This window comes from Rutilus rutilus, assembly GCF_951802725.1.
Source record: "Rutilus rutilus genome assembly, chromosome: 15".
Classification (NCBI taxonomy): domain Eukaryota; kingdom Metazoa; phylum Chordata; class Actinopteri; order Cypriniformes; family Leuciscidae; genus Rutilus; species Rutilus rutilus.
Window position 1 is genome coordinate 9,802,084 of NC_140220.1, and position 22,639 is coordinate 9,824,722.

Consider the following 22,639-nt stretch of genomic DNA (forward strand, 5'->3'; position numbering starts at 1 on the left):
GCGTTCACAGTCTCTTTCACGGCCATCATTTGTAGTAGCCTATACACAAACTGTTTGCTCAAGCATAGCGTTTTCTCGGAGTTCACTGTGTGCTTTCTACCATGCACAAATAAAAATGTCACTGAACTTTTGCTGTGTAATTGTAACAATGAGCACTCAAACACACCAAACCAACAATTACTAAAAACGCACACAAAAACTGATTTTGCACGGGCACTTTGCACTAGTTTTATTAATGTTTGATATAATGATGATATAAAATTCCTTACAAATAAACAAATTAAATTTCCACACACCTCAAATGAGCAAGACTTTGAGTTGCACCATTGCAGAAAAATAATCATTGCTTCAAGCTTTAATCATGGATGTATTTCTTAGTTTGTAATTAGAAAACAAAACAAGACACCAAAATGTCACTTTTTAAAAGCAGAATTTATTAGATATGGTACCTCTGACATTTCTAGAGATGTGACAATGTCATTGTGTAAGTCTGCTGAGTAACATATGTTTGGCCGTAATATATGTAGGCCTTTGGACTTAGCACTGGAATATAACGTTTGTATTTAAAAAGGCAGCACTAAACACAACAGCACACGACATTACAGAACTAATTCACTTTCTGTCCATATTTACAACAAATCCTCAAATACATTTACAGTACACATTCACACCAGACACCAGCTTACTGTATAGGCCTATATATTTATAACATCCAAAAACGAGACTCAACTAAAATTGAGACTCTTAGTGCGAGGAACACAATGAACCAGTTCAGAATGCTTCATATTTAGGGCTTGAATTTTCCGAATGTATCGCATACTCAGCAACAGCACAAATTCTGCTTGCTCAGTTGGTGCTACTAATGGAAATTGGTGGTTAATTGTTCAAATCAGTCTTAAATCATAATGTTTTGCCTATTTCAATTTGCGCCATGCCTTTCTCCTACGTCGGTCACATAAAAATAACTCGCACTTAATTGCGTTATTTCATACCCTACGCATGGGTTGATTAAAGTGGCCAGTCACTATGGAAACTGGCATACAGTGATTCACCAATACTTGGCTGTTTTACTTAACAACAGATTATTACTGGAGAAAAAGGTTATGTTTCTGGCTGGTAGTCTCTGGGTGTGAAGACTAATAGAGATTAACAATAACAGGTGATGTATTTGTGCAGAATACAAGTTATATTTTATAAAACAAATACACACTTTCTGTTTTATAATGCTTAATTTAAGTAATAAAAACACAGCACACTATAAGGAAATACTGTAGACACTGTAATGCACTTGACATAAAAAGTATTTCGTGTAATATGTATTCATAGTGCTCTGTGAGAAGCAACATTTTAAAAGGATAGCTCACCCAAAATGTATTTTATTTTGATTTTATATGAACAAACATGAGGTTCATTAATTTTGTGTGTACTGTTCCTTTAAGATTCTTTCAGCTACTGTTTGTAGCTACTGCTAAAATGTTCATAATGTATATTAGTCAATTTAATACATACATTAAGACTACAGATTTGTTTACGATTTTCCCTGACAGAAATATAATGTGTTCGGCACATAGACGTTTAGAGATATTCACAGAATGTTCATTCTTTTCTGCTGTCCCTCAACAGTCAGGTCCCCTTAATGCAGTACCTGACAGGACAGGAAGTAGCAGGAGTTGGGCTGAAAATCTGCATGTGATCAACCCCTGGATCTCCCAGGCCACGTGGGGTCCGCCTCAAAGCTCCCATGCATGTTGGCCGGACAGCGCAGGAGAAAGGTGCACATTCAAGATTAGGTCTGGAGGACAGCAATCAGAGCTGCTGAGGGGCGGCCTGCTCCCTGTAGCCTGTAAGTACAAGAACATCAGAGATCACAAGACTGCTGTTACTGTACGTATACACTACAATTCAAAGGTTTGGGGTCGGTATAAGAATTGTATAATGTTTTTAAAATGTCTTCTTAGGGCCGTGACACACCAAGTCGACGTAAAAGAGCTAGTGACCACAAAAGCTGACTATGAAAATATTTGTGCATTGGAATGCTCGGTCTGTCTCTCATAATGTCATATGATCCTTCTGAAATCATTCTATTATGCTGATTTGTGCTCAAGAAACATTTCTTATTATTATCAATGTTGAAAATAGTTGTGCTGCTTAATATTTTTGTGGAAACCGTGCTAAAATAATTTTCAGGATTCTTTGATAAATAGAAAGTTCAAAAGAACAGCATTTATTTCATATATAAATTCTTGGAAACAGTATAAATGTCTGCGTATCAATTTAATGTGTCCTTGCCTCATAAATGTATTGATTTCTTTCCAAAACAAAAACAAAAAAGACCTACTGACCCCAAACCTTTGAACAGAATAAATGTAACTAAAAGGTTGTAGGTTCTAATTTCTTCAAAGCCTGATCCATAAAGTCAAATACAGTATATCCATAAAGCCTTTTTTTTTTTTTACTCAGCCTCATGTCACTACAAACTCATAGGACATTCTTTTTGTAGGCCACAAAACAAGTTATTTTGACTAATTTTCAGTGACTAATAACTGAAATTTTGGTTTGTTCCTCATTTTGTTTTTGTGTGTGCTATTATGTTAGCATAATAATTTACCAGTGTTGTTATTGTTAACTAAAACTAGTTAAAATGTGTTTATTGAAATAAAGCTGAAATAAAGTCAAAATAATAATATCCGATGAAAACTTGAACATAAAAACAAATGCTATATAAATAATACTAAAATAAACCTGTTATCAATAATTATTTTATTACATTGAATCCTTTTTGTGATGTCAAATGAGGTAGATATTGAACAACTGAATGACTTACAGAAAGCCAACAGAAAGTTTGAAACCATCTTCAGCATAATTAAAAATGTAAAAAAAAAAAAACAGCTCCTCGCCAACAATGCTCAATGCTACCACCTGATACGAGTGGCACTTGACACATCACTTGGCGGCGTCTGGAAGGGTGACTCAGTTCACTTTTCTTACACAAAGTACCTCACTGGTTCAGCTCGAGCAGCAGTCTTATATCTGCATTTACATATCACAGGTTTTGGCTTTATCTTTAAGCATTTATAGTGAGATTTAGAATGGGGATAGACTAATGACTCATGGCCTTCTTAAAGCATTGCATTATAACAGGTTTAAACGCAGATGACTCAATGCATTAAAGCTTTCAAGATCCAAGCTTCAAATTACAAGTTTTTTTTTGTTGCATGCAAGCCATTTAGTAATCTGTGCTGCAAAACGTAAGGCAAATGTATTAGTTGAAGGGATAGTAGACACAAAAATGAACAACTGTAATTATTTGTTAATATTCATGGCATTCTAAACCTGTATGCCTTTCTTTCTTAAAGAATATCCTGGCCACTTTTTTTAGTGTAATGAAAATGAATGAGGATTGGGACTGTCAAGCTGACAAATGACCAAAAAGCACCATAAAAGTATCATGAATTTGGGTCCTCTTTTCCTTCAGAGCTCTTCAATTATTCAGTCGATCCATTCCACAAAACTAGTCTGAATGATTCGTTCACAAAACAGACTGATCCGATTCTCACTGACTAAATGATTCAGGAGGTTAACAGCCCACAAAGCTACTGTATGGAAATATGGTCTACTAGTCATATGGACTACTTTCATTAAATATTTTATTTTATTGTTATGGTCCTTTTTGAAGCTTGACAGCCCTATTTCTCATTCAATTTTATTTTATAATATGATATCCTTTCAACACAATATTGTTTCATGAAAAAGAAAATAATACAGGTTTGATTCTTGAGTTGAACTATTACTTTAGACTGTCTTTCAAGGCTGCTGTGCCACAAAGGCAAAGCTGCTTAAAGATCTTGTCAAAGGGCTCAGCGTGCGACTGAAGGAGTTATAGTGGTGCAGTCTCTGTATGAAGTCTCATGTCTGCAAAGCTTCTTTTCTAATGAGCGCTATGGTTCTACTGGCATTTAATGGACAAAAAGTGCATCAAACAGACTGAGAGGAGACTGGCAGATGGCAGGTAGTGGGAGGCACATTATCCAAGATGGATCAGAATAAACAGAATGGGAGAAGCCGAGCTTGCAGCATGTGTAGTGATAATGGGCTGAAATTAGTGACCAAACTGTGAAGACAGCAGACCTGTATCAAATATATTATTATGTTTTGCTGTTTAGGATATTGCCATGTTTATTTTATTGCATTTATAATGGTTTACATTAGTGTACTATTTCATAATGCTCACATACACACTGCAAAGTTTTGTCATTCGCATTTAAATGATTCAGTGACTTATTCATAAAAAGGCATGTTGGACTTCATGTGGCGTTGCATAGACCAATCAACGAGATTTGCTGCTCGCAGTCGGGGGCGGAATTAAAAACAGGGCCGTCAAAGTCAGACACTTTCTTCTTCCCGTAGCGATGCTCGCACGGTGTTTACGTACTTTATCACAGATGAAGTGGATTAGATGGAATATTTGTCAAATACATAGACATTTCAGATATTTTCATGAGGCAACAGAAACACTTTTTATGCACTGCTTAATACAGCATCATCTGTATAAGGATACATTTCATAAGCCTTTCAAGTCAGAAAATTTCAAGTCAGATGCAGATCGATGTGCACAGCCCCGCATTAAAGGGATAGTTCACTTTGAAATTAATTTTTGATATGTTTTAGCTTACCTCGAGGGCATCCAAGATGTAGGTGTCTTTTTTTCCGCAGTAGTTTCAATTTTGATATTTTTAGGTCAAACCGTTCTTGTCTGTCAGTCATTTAATGCAGGTCCATGGTCACTGTCTCAAAGAGCATGCACAGAGTCCAAATTAAACAATTCCCCATCGTAAGTACACATTGATGGCCTAAGACACGAAACGAGCGGTTTGTGTGAGAAAACGAACAGTATTTATATCGTTTTTACCTCTTATACACAGCCACGTCCAAGTGATCTGAGGGCGCGTGCGCATCCTGGTGTGTGACGTGTACGCAGACTGGTGCATAGTTATATACACTAGATGTCGCCTTAAAGACATTCGTTCAATGAACTGCCGTAGACAAGGCGAAATCTAGTGTATATATCTATGCACCAGTCTGCGTACACGTCAGATCAGATCACTTGGACGTGGCTGTGTATAAGAGGTAAAAACTATATAAATACTGTTCGTTTTCTCACACAAACCGCTCGTTTCGTGTCTTAGGCCATCAATGTGTACTTACGATGGGGAATTGTTTCATTTGGACGATGGGGAATTGTTTTAATTTGGACTCTGTGCATGCTCTTTGAGACAATGACCATCGACATGCATTATATGACTGACAGACAAGAACGGTTTGACCTAAAAATATCCAAATTGAAACTACTGCGGAAAAAAAGACACCGACATCTTGGATGCCCTTGAGGTAAGCTAAAACATACCAAAATTTCATTTCAAAGTGAACTATCCCTTTAAGTTTAACACACCTAAAGACTCAACTTGTTTCATTACTAGATTAATCAGCGATTTTTAAAGGAATATCTTGAGTGAATGATTCAATGACAAATAAATGTTTTTAACAGTCACTTGTCGCCACCTAATGGTGTAGCGATGTAATTTCTATAAACTTATTAACTTTTATAATTGTATAATTTCAGTTTTTGTAACAGAAATTATGACTGGCCTACTGTGTGGCTGACAAGACTGTTTGTGAAGCTGTTTATGGCAACTGCTCTCTCTGGCTCAGCAGCAGTGCTAATACCGATTTGAATGTTCGCTGTGATCGTACTTCTCAAACGTTTAACAGACATAGCCGAATCATTGTAATTTAGGAATAACATTGCATAGGTGTCTGAATCGAGATTGTGATCTTTTAACGATTAATCGTGCAGCTCTAGTGTTTATAATAAAAGCTTATTTTTGCACTTCACCTCACCTGCATGAGCATTTGTTGCTTACTCAAATATTTTATGTTAAATCCCTTACTTTCCTGGACGATCTTGAGGTTACAAAGGACGCAAGAAAGAAACATATTAATTAATTTTTGCAGTGTAGATGCAGTATGTATGTGGTCAATGCGTGCAGGTTATGTTTTATAATATTCAAGGTGTTCTATCTGAGACAGGTCTGAGTATGAGTTGTTACAGGACAAACGTCAAATATTAGGTCCACCTACCTTCAGAGACTTTCAATCCAAAAGGTTGTGAAGTAATAAAATAAATAAATAATAGATTAGATATTTCAAATAAATCCATAAAAAGATACATGCAGAACAAAAGCAAGTCAAAAGGGAATCCTGAATCACATTCAACAACGGCACAACACAATCGAATCCGTGTTTAAATATTCAATAAGAGTAAAATTGTTCCACAGGACAAACATGTGACGTGAGAAGTTCTGCGAGTTGCTTCGTCCGCCTACACAGAACAATTACTGCAGCGCTTTCAATCCACTCCTACCAACAGACCGCTCTAATAGTCATTGTTCAAAGAATTCTGGCACCTTCTACTGCCCTGGAAGGCGGAGATGGTACGGAGCGAGAAACGTGAGTTTGAACTTGAACATGAATGGGGTTGACTATGGCCCAATGCAGGGTGACTGCTGAAATCCTGACTGTCATCTTTTCTTACACTTACTATGCATGATAAAGGGATGGTTCACCCAAAAATGAAACATCTGTCAGCATTTACTCACCCTCATGTTGTTCCAAACCTGTATTACTTTCTTTCTTCTGCAGAACAGAAAAGAATATATTTTGAAGGATGTTTTAACTGTTTTTGTCCAAAGCCCAAAACAACACTTGATGGCACTGACTTTAATTGTATGGACAAAAAAGACAAAAAATCTTTTTAAAATAACATCTTTTGTGTTCGACAGAAGAAATAAAGTCATACGGGTTTTGGAACGACATGAGGGTGAGTAAATGATGACAGAATCTTATTTTTTGGGTGAACTAACACTTTAACTGTATGTTCTAGTTTTGCTGGAAATCATTAAAAAAAGATCTGTGAGATCACGATCATCAACTTCTTAAAGTGAATATAGTGTGATTAAAATTAATATATAATAAAGTATAATAAAGTATATTTTTAAACTTTATTTATTCACTATTTAATGGAACACAAAAGTAGAATTATTTTAAGGATCCATTTTTTGGGGATTTATTTATTAGTTTCTATTTTAACAACAACAGTTCATATAGAGACCTTTGCTATCATAATCCAGCAAAGACCAAAAATAAATAAACCAAATAACCACCTTAAAAGTATCAAAGTGTATTATAATTTTAAAATAATTTTTGGCACAAAAGTAAAGTGAATAAATAATATCAAAATTGTAATTTTGGGATGATCTATTCTTTTAAAAAACAACCCAAAGTATTTAAGGGTTAGTTCACTCAAAAGTGAAAATTCTGTCATTAATTACTCACCATGTGATTTTAAACCCGTTAGAGAAATGAAGATCTTTTTGATGAAATCTGAGATTTCTGTCCCTCCATTGACAGTCAACGCAACTACCCAAGTTTCAGTTGCGTAGCTGCCAATGGAGGGACAGAAAGCTCTCAGATTTCATCAAAAAGATCTTCATTTGTGTTCCGAAGATGAACGAAAGTCTTACAGGTTTGGAATGACATGAGGGTGAGTAATTAAATATAATTTTTGGGTGAACTATCCCTTTAAATAAATGAAGAATAAAATAACCCTGCTTTGGTATTACTGAAGCATACTCACTCGCGAGAATGACCATGTCCATTCCCCAAAATATGCTCATGATCCAGCCCACCATGACAATGGCAGTGACGATCTGAATGAAGGCAGCTGCGATGTTCAGCCAGAACACACAGCATATGTGCCTGTCGGGCAGGTCTGTCCTCGCTCCGCACAGAACTGTGAAGGCTGAGATGAATGTACCTGTCACAAAAATACAGTGAGATGCTGTCAACATGAGACGAAATGATCCTCTTCTGTGGTTAAAATGGTTAACGTGTGTAGTATGACCTCAGTCTTAATCTCAGCCTAAAACCGCACACTGTAATGATATCATTCATCAGGTTGTGAATTATAGGCATAATTATGGCATAAAATATTAACAACAGAGCTTGAATATAAATTAACATGGTGATTTTAAGAGCAGTCAGTGTCAGACATGCCTGTACATTGGTGGTCTGGGTTGAAATTAATGTTTGTTCTATGCTTAAAAGTTTATCGTACTTACATTTTGGTCTGTATTATTATTATTCACACAATATAGCACACAAATCATATGGACTACTTATATGATTCTTTCTGGTCCTTAACTGTTCTTTGTCAAGAATCTTTAAAAATTCTGGAACAACATGAACTTTTCATTTTTAAGATAATTGGCATTCACAACCTTATTTACTTCCATAATCTGAAAGTATTTACAAGTAAAACAGGAAATGTAACAAGAAAAAAATGTAGAGCGGTACTTAATAACTTTTTTTATTTTATTATTGATTGAATGTTTAAAATTTGGCTTCACATAGCCAGATGGAGCCAGACAATAACAATGAAACATTCATAATAACTCTATGTAATAGGTAATATATAACAAGTCAATTTTTCATAAGTACATTGCTTTAAATTCATATTTGAAATGGATTGTAAATCAATCAAATGTTACTATTTTGGTAGGGTCTTTATCCACTGATCTGCAAGACCAGTCTTAAGAGGAGTCTGTCTCACTTGGGAACTTTTGGAAGCTTTGCATTAAAGGTGCATTACAGCTGGCGGTTGAAATTGGTACAGCAGTCCAAATTCAAAAATATTCGAGAGAGTTGTTTCCCCCATCCCCTCCTCCTCCTCCTCAGGCTCGACGCTCATGTGGGTTGCCACAACTTGCCAGATTGAGGAAACGCAACAAGCACAAGCGCAATTGACAATGGAAGGCAACGAGCCTTACGCTGTAAGTTGATGAGTTGATTTATCCGTGTTTTAACATGCCGCTCTGGACATAGAGCTTTTTATATAGACGTCGAGGCTTTTTTCGTGTAGAATCTGATCTCTGACCCAATTTGTTTGCTGGCTTCTATGTTTTCCGCCAACCGGCAACCCGGGGTGTCGAAATACTATTGGGTAAATTGGCAGTGGGCGGGATCACACTGACCAAAAGTAGACATTCCGACACAGAAAATACATTTCAAAGTAGAATAACTGGCTGTAGCATTGTTTTTCGGAGAAAAAAGTATGTAAATGTAGCATGTTTCCTAAATATCTGCAAATATATGGTATTTTTACGCTTTTACATACAGCACCTTTAACCAACATGACACCGTAACTCACCAAGACAGCTCTTGTCATATATCTTCTATCCAGGGAAATTAGGTTATGAGGAGCTTTCCATATTTGTAAGGCCGATAAGCATAATTTACACAGATAGAGATTGAGCGAGCAGGCTGCACTGTGCTGCCATGCGCAGTTCAGAATCTCATTAGTATCACAATATTATCACAATAATAGATTCTAATGGGAAGGACAGAGGTTGAACATTAGCATAGCTCATAAACTGATGAGTCTCCTGATTGTGAGAAATGTACTCTATTCACTGCGGTTACAGCCTGTCCTTTGGTCAACAGTATGGTTTGGCACTATGAAATGTTTGGCTATTATAGAGAGTAACTGGGACAGAACCTCTTAAGTTTATCTTTTGGAAGGGGCTTTCCAAGTTGAGGATAAAAAAAAAGAAAAAAAGAAAACCTTGTCCTTATTCCCACGGCCGTTATACAAACAATACACTTACTGTCCCAAAAAGCAAATAGCTTACAAGAGACACCAGAGAAACAAAGAATGAATTTAGGAAATGGAAAATAACAATCTCTCTTTCTCTCTCCATCCCTTTGACTCAAGGAGGAGATATGCACCAACATTTTCATTCATCTATTTACATTCATACATCTATTTTATGTTCTAATACAGTAATATTGTAAGATATTACAATAAAAAACCTGTTTTCAATTTGATTATAGTTTAAAATGTATTTTTTTATTTCTTGTAGCTAAACCAAAGGACACCATGCCTATACCAAAAGTGCTTACAGAGACGTTTAAAACTGACCAATTTTTTTTTTTAAATGACAGCGGCACCCGAAAACCTTCAGAAGGAGTCTGCAAACGCTCTCCTAGCAACATTGTCTCTCTCTCAGAAGAAAAGGAACTCAACGGGATAATTAACCTCCCACACTGGCAATGGGGCACATGTGAGGAAGGCTAGGAAAATTATAGTGATTGTGAGCCTAATGTGCGGGGATTAGGACCCCTACTGTATCTTATCTTCATGAATCCCTTCTTCATAGAGAAAACGAGTGTGAATGTGTGCATGTCTGAATGTGGCATATGCAAGCAGACATTTGCCTGTTTGACAGGCAGAAGCATTGTTGACAGCCTGATGCAAGATCACACAGATGATTTGCGATGCAAGTGTGTGTGTCTGATAATATGGTGAAGTCTTCATGTCATTCACTTTAATTAGAAAAAAAAAAATCATGGTTTTCACAAAAATATTAGGCAGCACATCTCTTTTCAACATTGATAATAATAAGAAGTGTTTCTTGAGCAGTAAATCAGCAAATTAGAATGATCTCTGAAGGATCATGTGACACTGAAGACTGGAGTAATGATGCTGAAAATTCAGCTTTGCCATCACAGGAATAAATTACAGTTTAGAATATTTTAATATAAATATTTAAAATCGAATAAATGTAATTAATTAATTTAATAAAAATGAATACATTTAATTTAAAATATTTCAAAATATTACTGCATTTTGATCAAATAAATGCAGCCAATAGTGTATGATTTTATGTATATGTGTATATATTTATTAACTTTTGAGGGTATCCATGAGTCACGTCAATTGTAGGCAGTGTAGTGGAGGCTAGCTAGGTAGTAATATTTTTTTCAGATGCATATGAAAAAAATTAAAAACATCATTCACTAGCGGCCCTCAGTGTACATACTGACCCTCTAAAATACAACATTGCACACTGTTTGGTCCACAGGTGGCAACTAGCTTGATGTATAACAGAGGCATTTCGAATGCAAGGTGAAGGTCAAGGACGGTAGGCCTAGAAAACATGCACAGCGACTGTACCGGAAATTGAAAATTCCACAACAGCTCTGCGGCCTCTATTTATAACAGCTCAAGGATGAGTGCCAAGACAGCTTGCGAGGAGACACAAAAAAGTCATTCTGAATGCCTGCAGTCATCACAGTTTTCAGTCATTCTGTGAGGTGCTGATTACTCATCAGTCATTTACTCTCTGTTCAATCCTTTCCAAAAAAAAATAAAGAGAGAGTCATTTAAGTTAACACTGTCTTTTATGAGGCTCACAGCACTCATTTAATACGGAATTTTAAGGGACAATTTCACTTGGAATGACTGGGCCTTGAGAAGATTTAGAAATGATTAACAAGTGTGCTTGAACATTTTGCTATATGAAAAACCCCATAAGTAATTTTCGTCATCCCAAAAGTTAAACTTCGGGATGAATGTGCTTTATTGCCGAATATTACAATATGTTTTTTCAGTCCACAGAGTTTGGAGCTCTGTTTATCGGTAATATAGACTCATTCATTAATCACACTGCAAGTCTTATGTAATCTGAAGCAAGAGCATCGGTGTAATTTGTTATCGGGTGTCTCTGCTGATTGCCACAGTGCAGCTGTATTAAAAATGAGACCAGAGCAATAACAGTCTCTGGATGATGTTATCCCATTCATCTCATTTTGGGAGTGAAGAGACCGTCTGTATAAAATTAGGAAGTTACAGTGCTCAGAGGGCCTCTATCTGCTGCCAAAAACGTTGCGCTGAAAGCCATTTTTCTGCTCTCAGAGCAAACTATTGTCACAAAAACACCAAATGACCCCTAATTCCAGTAATCATGTGTAATAACTGAACTTGTATCAGCTCCAGTTTAATAAAAGAAATCTCATATTTTAGTCTGAAGTGGTTTCTTTCAATGCACTTTTGCGAGCCACTGGTTTCCTGTTTGTTTTTTTTCCTTTCTTTTGGGTTGGGTCTCAGCCTTATAAGTCACGTCCACCACACACCTACTGTACTGTCCGTTCACTGACTCTCTGATACATTTTTTTTGTTGTTGTTGTTGTCTTGGCATAATAAGATGAAATGTTGACCAGACCTTTTGTTGGTTAGTCCAAGATCTAGGTTTAGACTAGATCAAATCTAACATTGTCCAAAAATGCACACTTCCCTAGAGCAATGTATGCAAACTGTGATATATTATATAGGTTTATCTGCATATACTGAGTATGTATGTGATGTACACTATCGTTCAAAAGATTGGGGTTGGTGACATTTTTTTTATGTTTTTGAAGATGTCTCATGCTCACCTAGGCTGCATTTATTTATTTAAAAAGAAAATTTAAATAAATATTATTTGAAATACAATTTGAAATTTTTTCTTGAATCTTGAATCTTTTATATATTTTTAATATATATTTTAAAATGTCATTTATTCTTGTGAAAGCTGAATTTTCAGCATCATTGATCCAGTCTTCAGCGTCACATGCTGATTTGCTGCTCAAGAAACATTTCTTGTTATTATCAATGTTAAAAACAGTGCAGCTTAATATTTTGTGCAAACAATTAGGCTATTTTTTTCAGGATTCTTTCTTTGTTTAAAGCATTTTTTTAAATCAGTAATGTAAGCGTTGGTATAGCAATACTTGTTAGTTGTGGTTAAATGAAGCACTTGAGTAAATTATTTCCCCAGTTAATAGATTAACGTCCGTTAGACGTTAGAAGTATGTCCGTTAAAAAAATATACAGGTCAAAGTACAATGCCAAGCTAGTGGATGTATTAAGTCTGGGTATATTTTCATAATTCCCACCTGCATACTGTTCTTAACGTACTTCTACAACAGTTGAGAAGAAAGTTCTTCATTGAATATCGTATATTATGGACACTTAAATTCGCATTGCAACTTGCAAAGCTTTGACTATGTTAAAATAATGAAACGAGTAACATAAAAACACCAAATTACAGCACCACTATATTGTTGACCTCTGCAGCCAGTCTATTTTTAGCCTGAATCCACAAGAGAGTTGAGTTAAGGTCACACAAGCGTCCTCTACCTGACAGTCACAGGGTCTTCTGAATGTCTATACTTCTGTTTGCTTTGAAAAAAGGCTGACAAGAAGCTTTTAACATTTTATTAAAGATCTAAAAGAAGTAATGTAATCTAAAATGATAACCAGGCTTAATTTTCTCCCCCGTTTAAGTGCACTTTGAAGGACCCACTTGGAATGAATTCATGTGCCGGCTTATCTACCGCTTTCAATCTTAGTGAAGACAGGCAGGGAAGCTTCTGCTGTCATGGAAACTAGAAGAGCAGGGCTAGAGCGATGAGTTCAATTCAAAGAGTGTTGGGATAGCATCGGCATGAGCAACATAAATCTCTCAAATTGCCCTGCTGAAAAAAATAGTTTAAACCAGCATATGGTCTGCACCTAAACCATCAGGCCGACCAGCTAAACCAGTATAAGACCAAGAAACAAGCTTAAGATTTATGCTGTTTTGTTTTCAGTGTAAATTACTTTAAAATATCTGGTCACTGTGATTTACTGTTCATTCCTGTTTGGTTTAAAATATCTTGTGGAAGTGGGAAAATTAAAGCAAAAAATAAATTATTCAGCACATTTAGTGTTTTAGCACTTTCATAAAACTGTGCTCCTAGCATTGATTTTTAAGCTGAATGCTCGAAATTCAAATTTTCCCACGTGAAATGACTTCCCATTTAGATTTAGATCAGCTTTCCACTTTTAGGCCTTGTGAACTTTCTTCAGATGAAATTCCATCCATATCTGATTACATCTAAAGCAAATATTGTTTGAAAAGGATACATTCTTGGCCTACACAAAGCCTGAATGCGAAACAAGATTTTTGTTTTTCTAGTACCCTGAACAAATGATGCAAATGAGCACGCAAGCCTAAAATTAAACAGCTGTAAATCCAACTGTCAAAATCATTTTGATGCCACGATTTATCAGAATGGCTGACCACATAAGGAAAAAAATATTAAAGATGCCACCCAGGAGGTTTGAGTCCAGTATCACAATTTAATTTGAAGTCTGCAGGAAAAACTCATTGGAACCAGGGTTGACAGGAAGTGTGATTTACTGAATTCTGAGAAAAAATGTTCATCCAGGCCAGCATTCAAAGTTTGTCCTGACGAACTTTGCAGTTTTAGTTAAAGGTACACTGTTTGTAACTTTTATTTGTTCAAAATTAACTAAATTTAAATAATAAGTCAATACAACATCAATCCTTCTTCCAAAATGTGTTTTTGTCTTACCCTGATTCACTATGGTAAGCAATATGGTATATATGCGTTTATATTTGAGACCTGTCGGGATGGCTTTCGTGGGAAATTGTGTACTTGCCCGTGTGAGTCTCGTCATATCATAAGAGAAAAGTTTAACTTAAATTTAAATTGCAATTCCGCATCCATTTTGTTTTTGCTACCTCAATTCAAATTCAGGAACTGAATTGAAAATTAAAAGGCATTTTCAATGCTCTAGTCAAAGCTTAATGGTCACAGCTTCTAAAGCGTAATGGTCACAGCTTCTGAAGCTTATTTAACTCTTTCCATGCCACTGAAGAGATTTTCCGTCATTTATGACACAACGCTTCCCCGCCATTGATGAGTTTTTTGGCAATTCATGTTTTTACTGGGGTGCGTTGTTATGGATCTTCTGAAACAGTACCGCATCACGAGATCCAGAAACAATCAAAGAAGATCTGTGGAAAGCTAACGTGATCATTCAGCAGCATATCAAAACTGCCTTGTGTTATAGAGAAAAATGTTGAACCCACAAAGAGGTATAGGACTGTGAGGCTTTGGGGGTGTGTCCATCTATATTTTGATCATCGCTCCGAATCCGATCCGGATAAAGGTTTTTGTTTGAAATGTTTTTGTTGTTGTTGTTGTTTTTTTTTAATGAAACTTGCCCAGATTCAAGTGTTCATAAAAAAGAATGAATGAAGCTAGAATAAAAACGTTTTGTGAGTGATCAAAAATCACTGGCTGGCAACTTTTTTTAGTAAACGCTGGCAGGGAAGGAGTTAGCTTTCTGGGAAGGAGAAAAATTAGCTTTCTGTACTATTAGTCAAACAACCATTTCCATTTCTTGCAACATCCCTGCATAAGCAAGCACCCAGGTACACAGCTCTTTGTCATTTCATTTTAAAAGAAATCATCTAATAAGAATCTCAATTGGTGCACATCCAAATTAGCATGATTTGATTAGATCTGGCACCCAACACATGCCTTGCAAAGTATCTGCAATTAAAGGTGAGGAGAGCAGGTTGTCAAGCATGACTCACTAACTAGAGTGGTAATGGTCTCTGACAACCTGAGCGCAGACTGTGAGCTCAAGAGAGCCGCATTTGGCTCTTGGCATTTTCCCTTGTATCATCGTCATCCAAACATGGGCTCTCTTGTCATAATATTCGGCTCTAGTTTATGAATGAGCAGCTGTGCGGCAAAAAAGGAGCTTGGCAAACCGTGCCTGCGTGCAGAGATGATATGAGACAGGAACAGTACTGCCTGTAGAATGCATCTTTGTTCTGTAAGTATTTATATAGTTTATGCATTGATTCATGCTGCGGACCCGTGACACTCTGCGTCCTCCAAAAGCACTCCGTGTCCTCCAGACTCCAGAGGGACTGGCCGAAACTTGAGGAGGAAACGCTATGCTGAAGTGGACTGCAAGATTATATGACTTTAGGCATGGGTTCACTGGGGGTATCCTGATGGATGAAACCAATATTGACATAAACACCAGAGGGCCACAAGTGGCTGAGTAATGTGGTCACAGGGTTGATTACTGTATGATCAATCTATCTGCAACTGTCAGAGATGGATTCCAAGCTCTGCAAATGTCCCAGATGCTAAGATGTCATGGAGGAACGGCATATTCCTGGTATCGTGGAATCAGTACACACACCAGCACACACAAAAAAAGTAAATATCCATGGCTGTGGGGTTAAAGGGAGATATCTGATGTACTACATGATCCATAAAAGACGAGGGAGCCAAAACGTATCAGCTCACCTACCAAGACGAACGATAGACTTAGTAAATTTAGTAGGTTTGGTAAACTTTCAGCACAATGCTTTTGTATTGAAAGACTTGATAACATTTTACAATAAAGTCTCATTTGTTAACATCGGTTAATGCATTAATTAAAGTCACCATGAAACCAAAAATGAACAATTCTTATTTATTTATAGAATATTGCAGTATTTATTATAAAGAGAAGCTGATCACTGCAGAGCGAGTGAGTAGAGCTCAGTGTTGCCAGATTGGAAATGTCCATGTCAGAAGCTACAGTAAAACATTTTCGTATTTGGAAGAAAATCACGATACACGAGTCAAACGTACAGAATACAGTTATTTATCTAGACCAGGGGTGGGCAAGTTTGGTCCTAGAGAACCGCTGTCCAGCAGAATTTAGTTCCAACACTAATCAAACACACCTGAACAAGCTAATCAGTGTCTTCAGGATTACTAAGGCTATAGGCAGGTGAGGTTTTTATCAGTGTTGGAGCCAAACTCTGCAGGACAGCGGCTCTCTAGGACCGCACTTGCCTACCCCCTGATCTAGACCAACAACTTTTTTGACATGACCTGCATTTTACTTTATTGCTAAACTATTGACTTCAGCTTGGACACAACTAACCTAAGCACCGCAGCATGAACGTTAAAGGGATAGTTCACTTTGAAATTAATTTTTGATATGTTTTAGCTTACCTCAAGGGCATCCAAGATGTAGGTGTCTTTGTTTCCGCAGTAGTTTCAATTTTGATATTTTTAGGTCAAACCGTTCTTGTCTGTCAGTCATATAATGCATGTCGATGGTCACTGGCTCAAAACACAAGCACAGAGTCCAAATTAAAACAATTCCCCATCGTCCAAATGAAACAATTCCCCATCATAAGTACACATTGATGGCCTAAGACACGAAACGAGCGGTTTGTGTGAGAAAACGAACAGTATTTATATCGTTGTTATCTCTTGAAAACAGCACACGTCCAAATGATCTGATGGCGCGGGCGGGTATAGATATATCGCCTTGGCTACTGCAGTTCATTGGAACGAAACCGTAGCCAAGCGACATCTAGTGTATATATCTATACCCGCCCGCTGGCGGGTATAGATGTATACACTAGATGTCGCCTTCACTACTGCAGTTCATTGGAACGAAACCGTAGCCAAGGCGACATCTATGTATATATCTATACCCGCCCGCGCCGTCAGATCATTTGGACGTGTGCTGTTTTCAAGAGATAACAACAAAATAAATACTGTTCGTTTTCTCACACAAACCGCTCGTTTCGTGTCTTAGGCCATCAATGTGTACTTATGATGGGGAATTGTTTCATTTGGACGTGGGGAATTGTTTTAATTTGGACTCTGTGCTTGTGTTTTGAGACAGTGACCATAAAATTGCATGATATGACTGACAGACAAGAACGGTTTGACCTAAAAATATCAAAATTGAAACTACTGCGGAAACAAAGACACCTACATCTTGGATGCCCTTGAGGTAAGCTAAAACATATCAAAAATTAATTTCAAAGTGAACTATCCCTTTAACTTGTGCTTGTGAGAGAGTCATTCTCCACAATGATTGGCCAAGAAGACGTAACGTGAGATGACATGGAAGACATGCGTAAAACCACATTCACGTTCACCTCACAATCATGATGGTAGACATAGGATCCACAGCTAGATCAATGAGTATAGAAGCCCTATGATTACAACGACCATCATTTGAAGTGTCACAAAATTCTGAAATTATCGTACATTATGAGATTTTTTTCATTATTGATCGTACAGAGGTCAAAATTATAATACAAATACAATAATTATCGTACGTCTGGCAACACTGGTGGAGCTTGACGACCGACTCACCCTCGCTAGATGCAGTGGGTGGAGCTAGATGGTCCAACCACACCCTAACTCCACCCATAACCCTATTGCTAAACATAGCTCCACCCACAGAGGTCTCGGACATCATAGCCCACGGACCGTTGGCTGAACATCTGATGCATAAGGCACACAAAATAGAGAAAAAAAAAAACACAAGAAGTTTCGAAGTCGTCATCCGACTGGTTGAATTCTATAGGATTTCCGGAAGACGTGTGTGTTGCGTTCTTCTACAACTTTGTGTCTGGAAACAAAGCCATCATGACAACTTCCTTTCTCAGAATTGTGAGATATAAACTCGCAATTGCGAGTCATAAAGTCCAATTCTGAGGAAAAAAAAGATTTTATTACTCGCAATTGCGAATTTATATCACACAATCCTGAGAAAAAAAGTCCGATTAAAAAGTCAGAAATAAAAAGTCGCAATTTCCTTCTTTATGTTTTATTCTGTGGCAGAAACAAGCTTCCAAACTTTGCTGCGAAATAACCAAGAGTGTCATAATTTCCTTTTCCCCGAGGTCATGCTTCCCAGCCTTATTAGACACAAAGGAGATCAATATTCTTCTTGCCATGTGTGCTTTTATGCTTTGTAAAGTATCCTACAAAACAGCGGATGCGTTTAATGTGTCTAATGCAGTGCTACTAGAATCCTTAAAGAGAAATAAGACAATCCAATTGCTCTTTGAAGACGGCATTACAGCACAATCTATATATGCAATTAAGAAAACGGGATGAAAGGAGACGGTCGCAAGAAGATCACACACATGACCAAATACCAAAGATTATCAATTACTTAGACCAAAAGAAAACGACTGAGATTCAAGGTGGAAATGACAGTACAGAGATGGATGAATGGATCAACTAGGAAGGAGAAAAGGTCAAGTTATCAATCAGAGTAATGGAGTGGATGCAATTATTTATGATCGTCCTGATTATGTCTTCTGGTACGCTTGCAGATTCACATGATGGATCTATTACCACAGAATAAAAATTGTACATGAGCTGAAATAAAAACAGCTCCCGTTGAATTTTGACCTAAATGTCAGTAAGAAACTTGATCTGATCCATGTCCAGATACTCCAAGTGCACTTTGGTGCTTTAAAAGCTCAATGAGAAAGCTCAAGGTTGTCCATGATTAAGAAAAATTTAATAATCTAGCTTAAAAACATGTGCTATGTGTTATTTTAACTTATATTTATAAGCATTTTTGAATTCTTTTTATAGCATTTTCAAGATAAACTCAAACTCTAAAATGGCAATCAAGTAACAACATATTTTTCTTACACTTTGACTACAGTGTAAAAACGCTAATCATTATTTTATCATATTTAGCAGATTTTTTGAATTACAAACCTTCATTTCATAGCATTTTCTTTGGGGTTTACCATTTGACAACTTGACCTAACCATTTCCTGTTTATGGTTTTCTTGTCACATGACAATAAAAAAGTCTTTCTGCATGTTACTTATACCACTTTTACACAAACAAAACTGATTCACTATTTATTGTCCTAAGAAATAATACCACAAGGTGAGCCAACCTACTCAAGGGTTATCTTTTTGAGAATGTCAGCCTTTTGATGAGACTTTTCTTCTCTTCGTTATACCACCCACTTCTGACTTCATGCCCCACATAAACATAAAAATAGCTTTTAATTCAGAAATTGAAAACATGTTCATTGTAGGTGTATCCATTGTCTGTGTGAAGTGCATTTTTAATGTTTTGTAGTGTGAGAAGTAATAGATCAGTACAAAAAAATAATAATGAATGTGTCATCATTCACCCATGTACAGTACAACCATATTGTAGCCTATACTTTCACCAAAACCATAATAAAAACACATTAGGGAATGCATACAGATGAATTAGAATTAGAAAGAAATGCAATAAGCGTTGCTAAAAGTATTTAAACATTCCCATTGCAAATGTTTTCAAGTATAAACAATGCAATATACCTTATGTAGTAGCCTATATATTGGTATATAGGCTACTTATACAGTATATGTATGTAAAATGAAAAGCTAATTTAAATTAGGCTACTTCAAGTGCACATTGAAATAACTTGTTGATGGAATGCAGTTTATTTCGGGTGTAAATACAGAACACAAACGGTGTTATTTCTCGCAGGTGGTTTTGGTGAAATGAGCGAATTGTCCACTCGTACTCACCCAGTCCTGGCACAAATGTGTTGAGAAACAAGCAGATGACAGCTACTGGGAAAGGCATATATGGGATGGCAGCGCGTAAAGCTCCTTTCTTCTCCCTGACTTGAACAACAACTCCGCTGGTAGAGGAAGAAACTCCTTTTTCGTTCATTTCTGTGTCTTTCTGGTCCATTTCCCAATTTTTTTAATTAATTACAAACCTTGAAATCCTTGTTTTGGTGCGTGCTGGACACTAACAGGCGCAGCTCCAGCGCGAGCGTATAAGCTTGATGTTGAAGTGAGTGCGCGCAGTGACCGGTAGGCGTCACACTTACTACTGTGAGCCATAGTAGATGAGAAGGTCGTTACACAAAAGATTTAAAGTCACAGTGGTGACTTTAAAGAAGGTAAACGAACGATTATTCATGGATTATCCCGATTGTTTGTAATATTGTGGATATCCCTAATTGTTTATGCTCAAAGGCGGTAAACGCTGTAGTTTTGCTGTCAGAATTTAAAAGCAATTTAAAAGCATTTTTCACCCCAAAATTAAAATTCAATCATCATTTATTCAACCTAGGCTATAACTTTTTTCTTGAACGCAAAAATATACATTTTAGGGTATGTCTTTTCCAAAAAAACAAAAAACAGAGCCTCGATCAGCCCTGATGTCTTCCAAAACCCGTAAGTCTTTCGTTCAAAAAGTTCATAAAGAGATCATAAAACTAATCCATACGAATCGAATGGTTTAGTTCAATATTTTCTGAAGAGACCCAATTGCTTTATATGATGAACAGATCAAATAGATTTTCAACATAATCAAATCTAGATTTTTGAACATTTTCATATATCTTAAAAAACAATAAGTATAAACATATAGTCACCTTTTTCGAATCCATAGTCATCAAATCTCACATCTATATGTAATATATATATAGGCTATATGTGTGTGTGTGTGTGTGTGTGTGTGTGTGTGTGTGTGTGTGTAATTACATATAGCCTATGTAATATTTTAAGAGATCACTGAGAACACAATGAGCTCAAAGAAGGCAAATAAACAATCTGAAACTATCTGTTGCTGGTGTTACTGCAAAAAAAAGTATACATTGTTAGATAATATATTTCAAAATATGAATTATTACATTTTTGATCATTTTATTTTATTTTCCTTTTCCGATTTGTTTAGCCTCTGGGAAAATGCACCATGTGGGCTATATATAGAAGGATACTCTAAGGTGAGCCATGGCCTGTCACTGACAGTGTTCGAAAATGCCGAAGTGTTGCAACTTGACTGAAAAGGCCATCCAAAGCCAGAGCCGTCACAATGAACCAAGCTGCAAATCAAAACCATCTGGGCCTGTTGTGTCAACAGCTGTGGGTCTGAAGCAGTGGCACACACTTAGAACACTTGCCACTTCCCAGCCTGCAGACCGGCAACAGTCTGCATATATACATCACTTCACTGCATTTTTCTTCTTGTGCCATTATTTGAACACACACACACTTGATGTTTTAGGCTTGAAAAAGTGAGAAAATTATCAAACAAAATAATTGATATAATGAAGATATTTTGATTCATTTAAATATAATTTCATACAGTATTCATATTACCATTGGTACCATTTCAGAACAGCTCTCTCTCAGACACTGATGATTCCATGAAGAACCGTCATGGAACCTTAATTCCATTCTACAAAAGGTGCTTTATAGTGGGAAAAAGGGTTCTTTAGTTTATTCAAATACAATAAGGGGGGAAAAGGTTATTTTAGGAACTTACTGAAAGGTTGTTTGGCTCTTCTATGACATCACGGCAAAAATCCCATTTAGAACCTTTAATTCTAACTAAGAGTGTATTACCTCTTCATCATCATATTCTCTAGATTTCATCTCCAAGTAACTCCATAGACCCCAGGAATTAGGGTTGTGATGCATTTTTCATTTTTTCCATGAAGGAAGCTATTTAAAATATGCTGTTAAGACTCTTTTATTTGCAGTATAATTTTTCAGGGTGGTCAAGACAACCCAACCGCTGAAGCATATAGAGGTCTGAGGGTTGTTAGGTGCATGAGCTAATGTATAGCCTGCACTGTGGATATGTGTTCCTGCTTTATTTCTTGCCCCAGGGATAGAGAGAAAAAAAAAACAGCCAAATGACAACAGCCAACTGATTTCAGTTCAGGCTGTTTTAACATTTTTAAGTACACTTGCACTTTTTGTGTAATGATATCATGTCAGTCTTTGGAGGCTAAAGCAATTCCACTAGTGGAATTTAGATCCATTTTTAAGCGTAAACAGGAACTAGTCATTGGACATTTCGCTATAAATATTCATAAGGGTGACCCCCCCTCTCCCATCCCAAAGTCAGTCATTTTACTGTCAGGTCACCTAGCAACAGGGTATTCTTAGGCGAATGGGGTTAATATAAAATCTTTCTTTTGTGACGTCAGCTGTAAAGGTGTAACATGAAATGGTAAAAAGTCATTCATGTTTGTAGAAGTGCATTTTGTATTACACATGGTTTTAGAAATAAGGACACCAAAGAAATATCAAATGCACTGTAA

The 22,639-nt window shown here is 36.6% G+C and overlaps 1 protein-coding gene across 1 annotated transcript; it reads right to left on the reverse strand.

Annotated features, from left to right (window-relative positions):
• Window positions 1-414: 414 nt before the first annotated feature.
• stum (stum, mechanosensory transduction mediator homolog) lies at window positions 415-20,398 on the reverse strand. Its single transcript, XM_084433216.1, has 3 exons — window positions 20,103-20,398; window positions 7,694-7,873; window positions 415-1,841 (listed from the first exon to the last, which is right to left on the reverse strand). Exons 1-3 carry the CDS (start codon window positions 20,269-20,271, stop codon window positions 1,807-1,809), a joined length of 384 nt encoding a protein of 127 aa, XP_084289342.1. The 5' UTR covers window positions 20,272-20,398; the 3' UTR covers window positions 415-1,806.
• Between the last annotated feature and the right edge of the window lie 2,241 nt (window positions 20,399-22,639).

Bases quoted from the DNA above. Each gene is read 5' to 3' on its own strand.
- stum (XM_084433216.1), bottom strand. From the start codon at position 20,271: ATGGACCAGAAAGACACAGAAATGAACGAAAAAGGAGTTTCTTCCTCT. The intron at 7,874-20,102 runs GTGAGTACGAGT...TTTTTGTGACAG, and splicing joins CACATTTGTGCCAGGACTGG to GTACATTCATCTCAGCCTTC. The intron at 1,842-7,693 runs GTGAGTATGCTT...TTGTACTTACAG, and splicing joins GGACATGGTCATTCTCGCGA to GCTACAGGGAGCAGGCCGCC.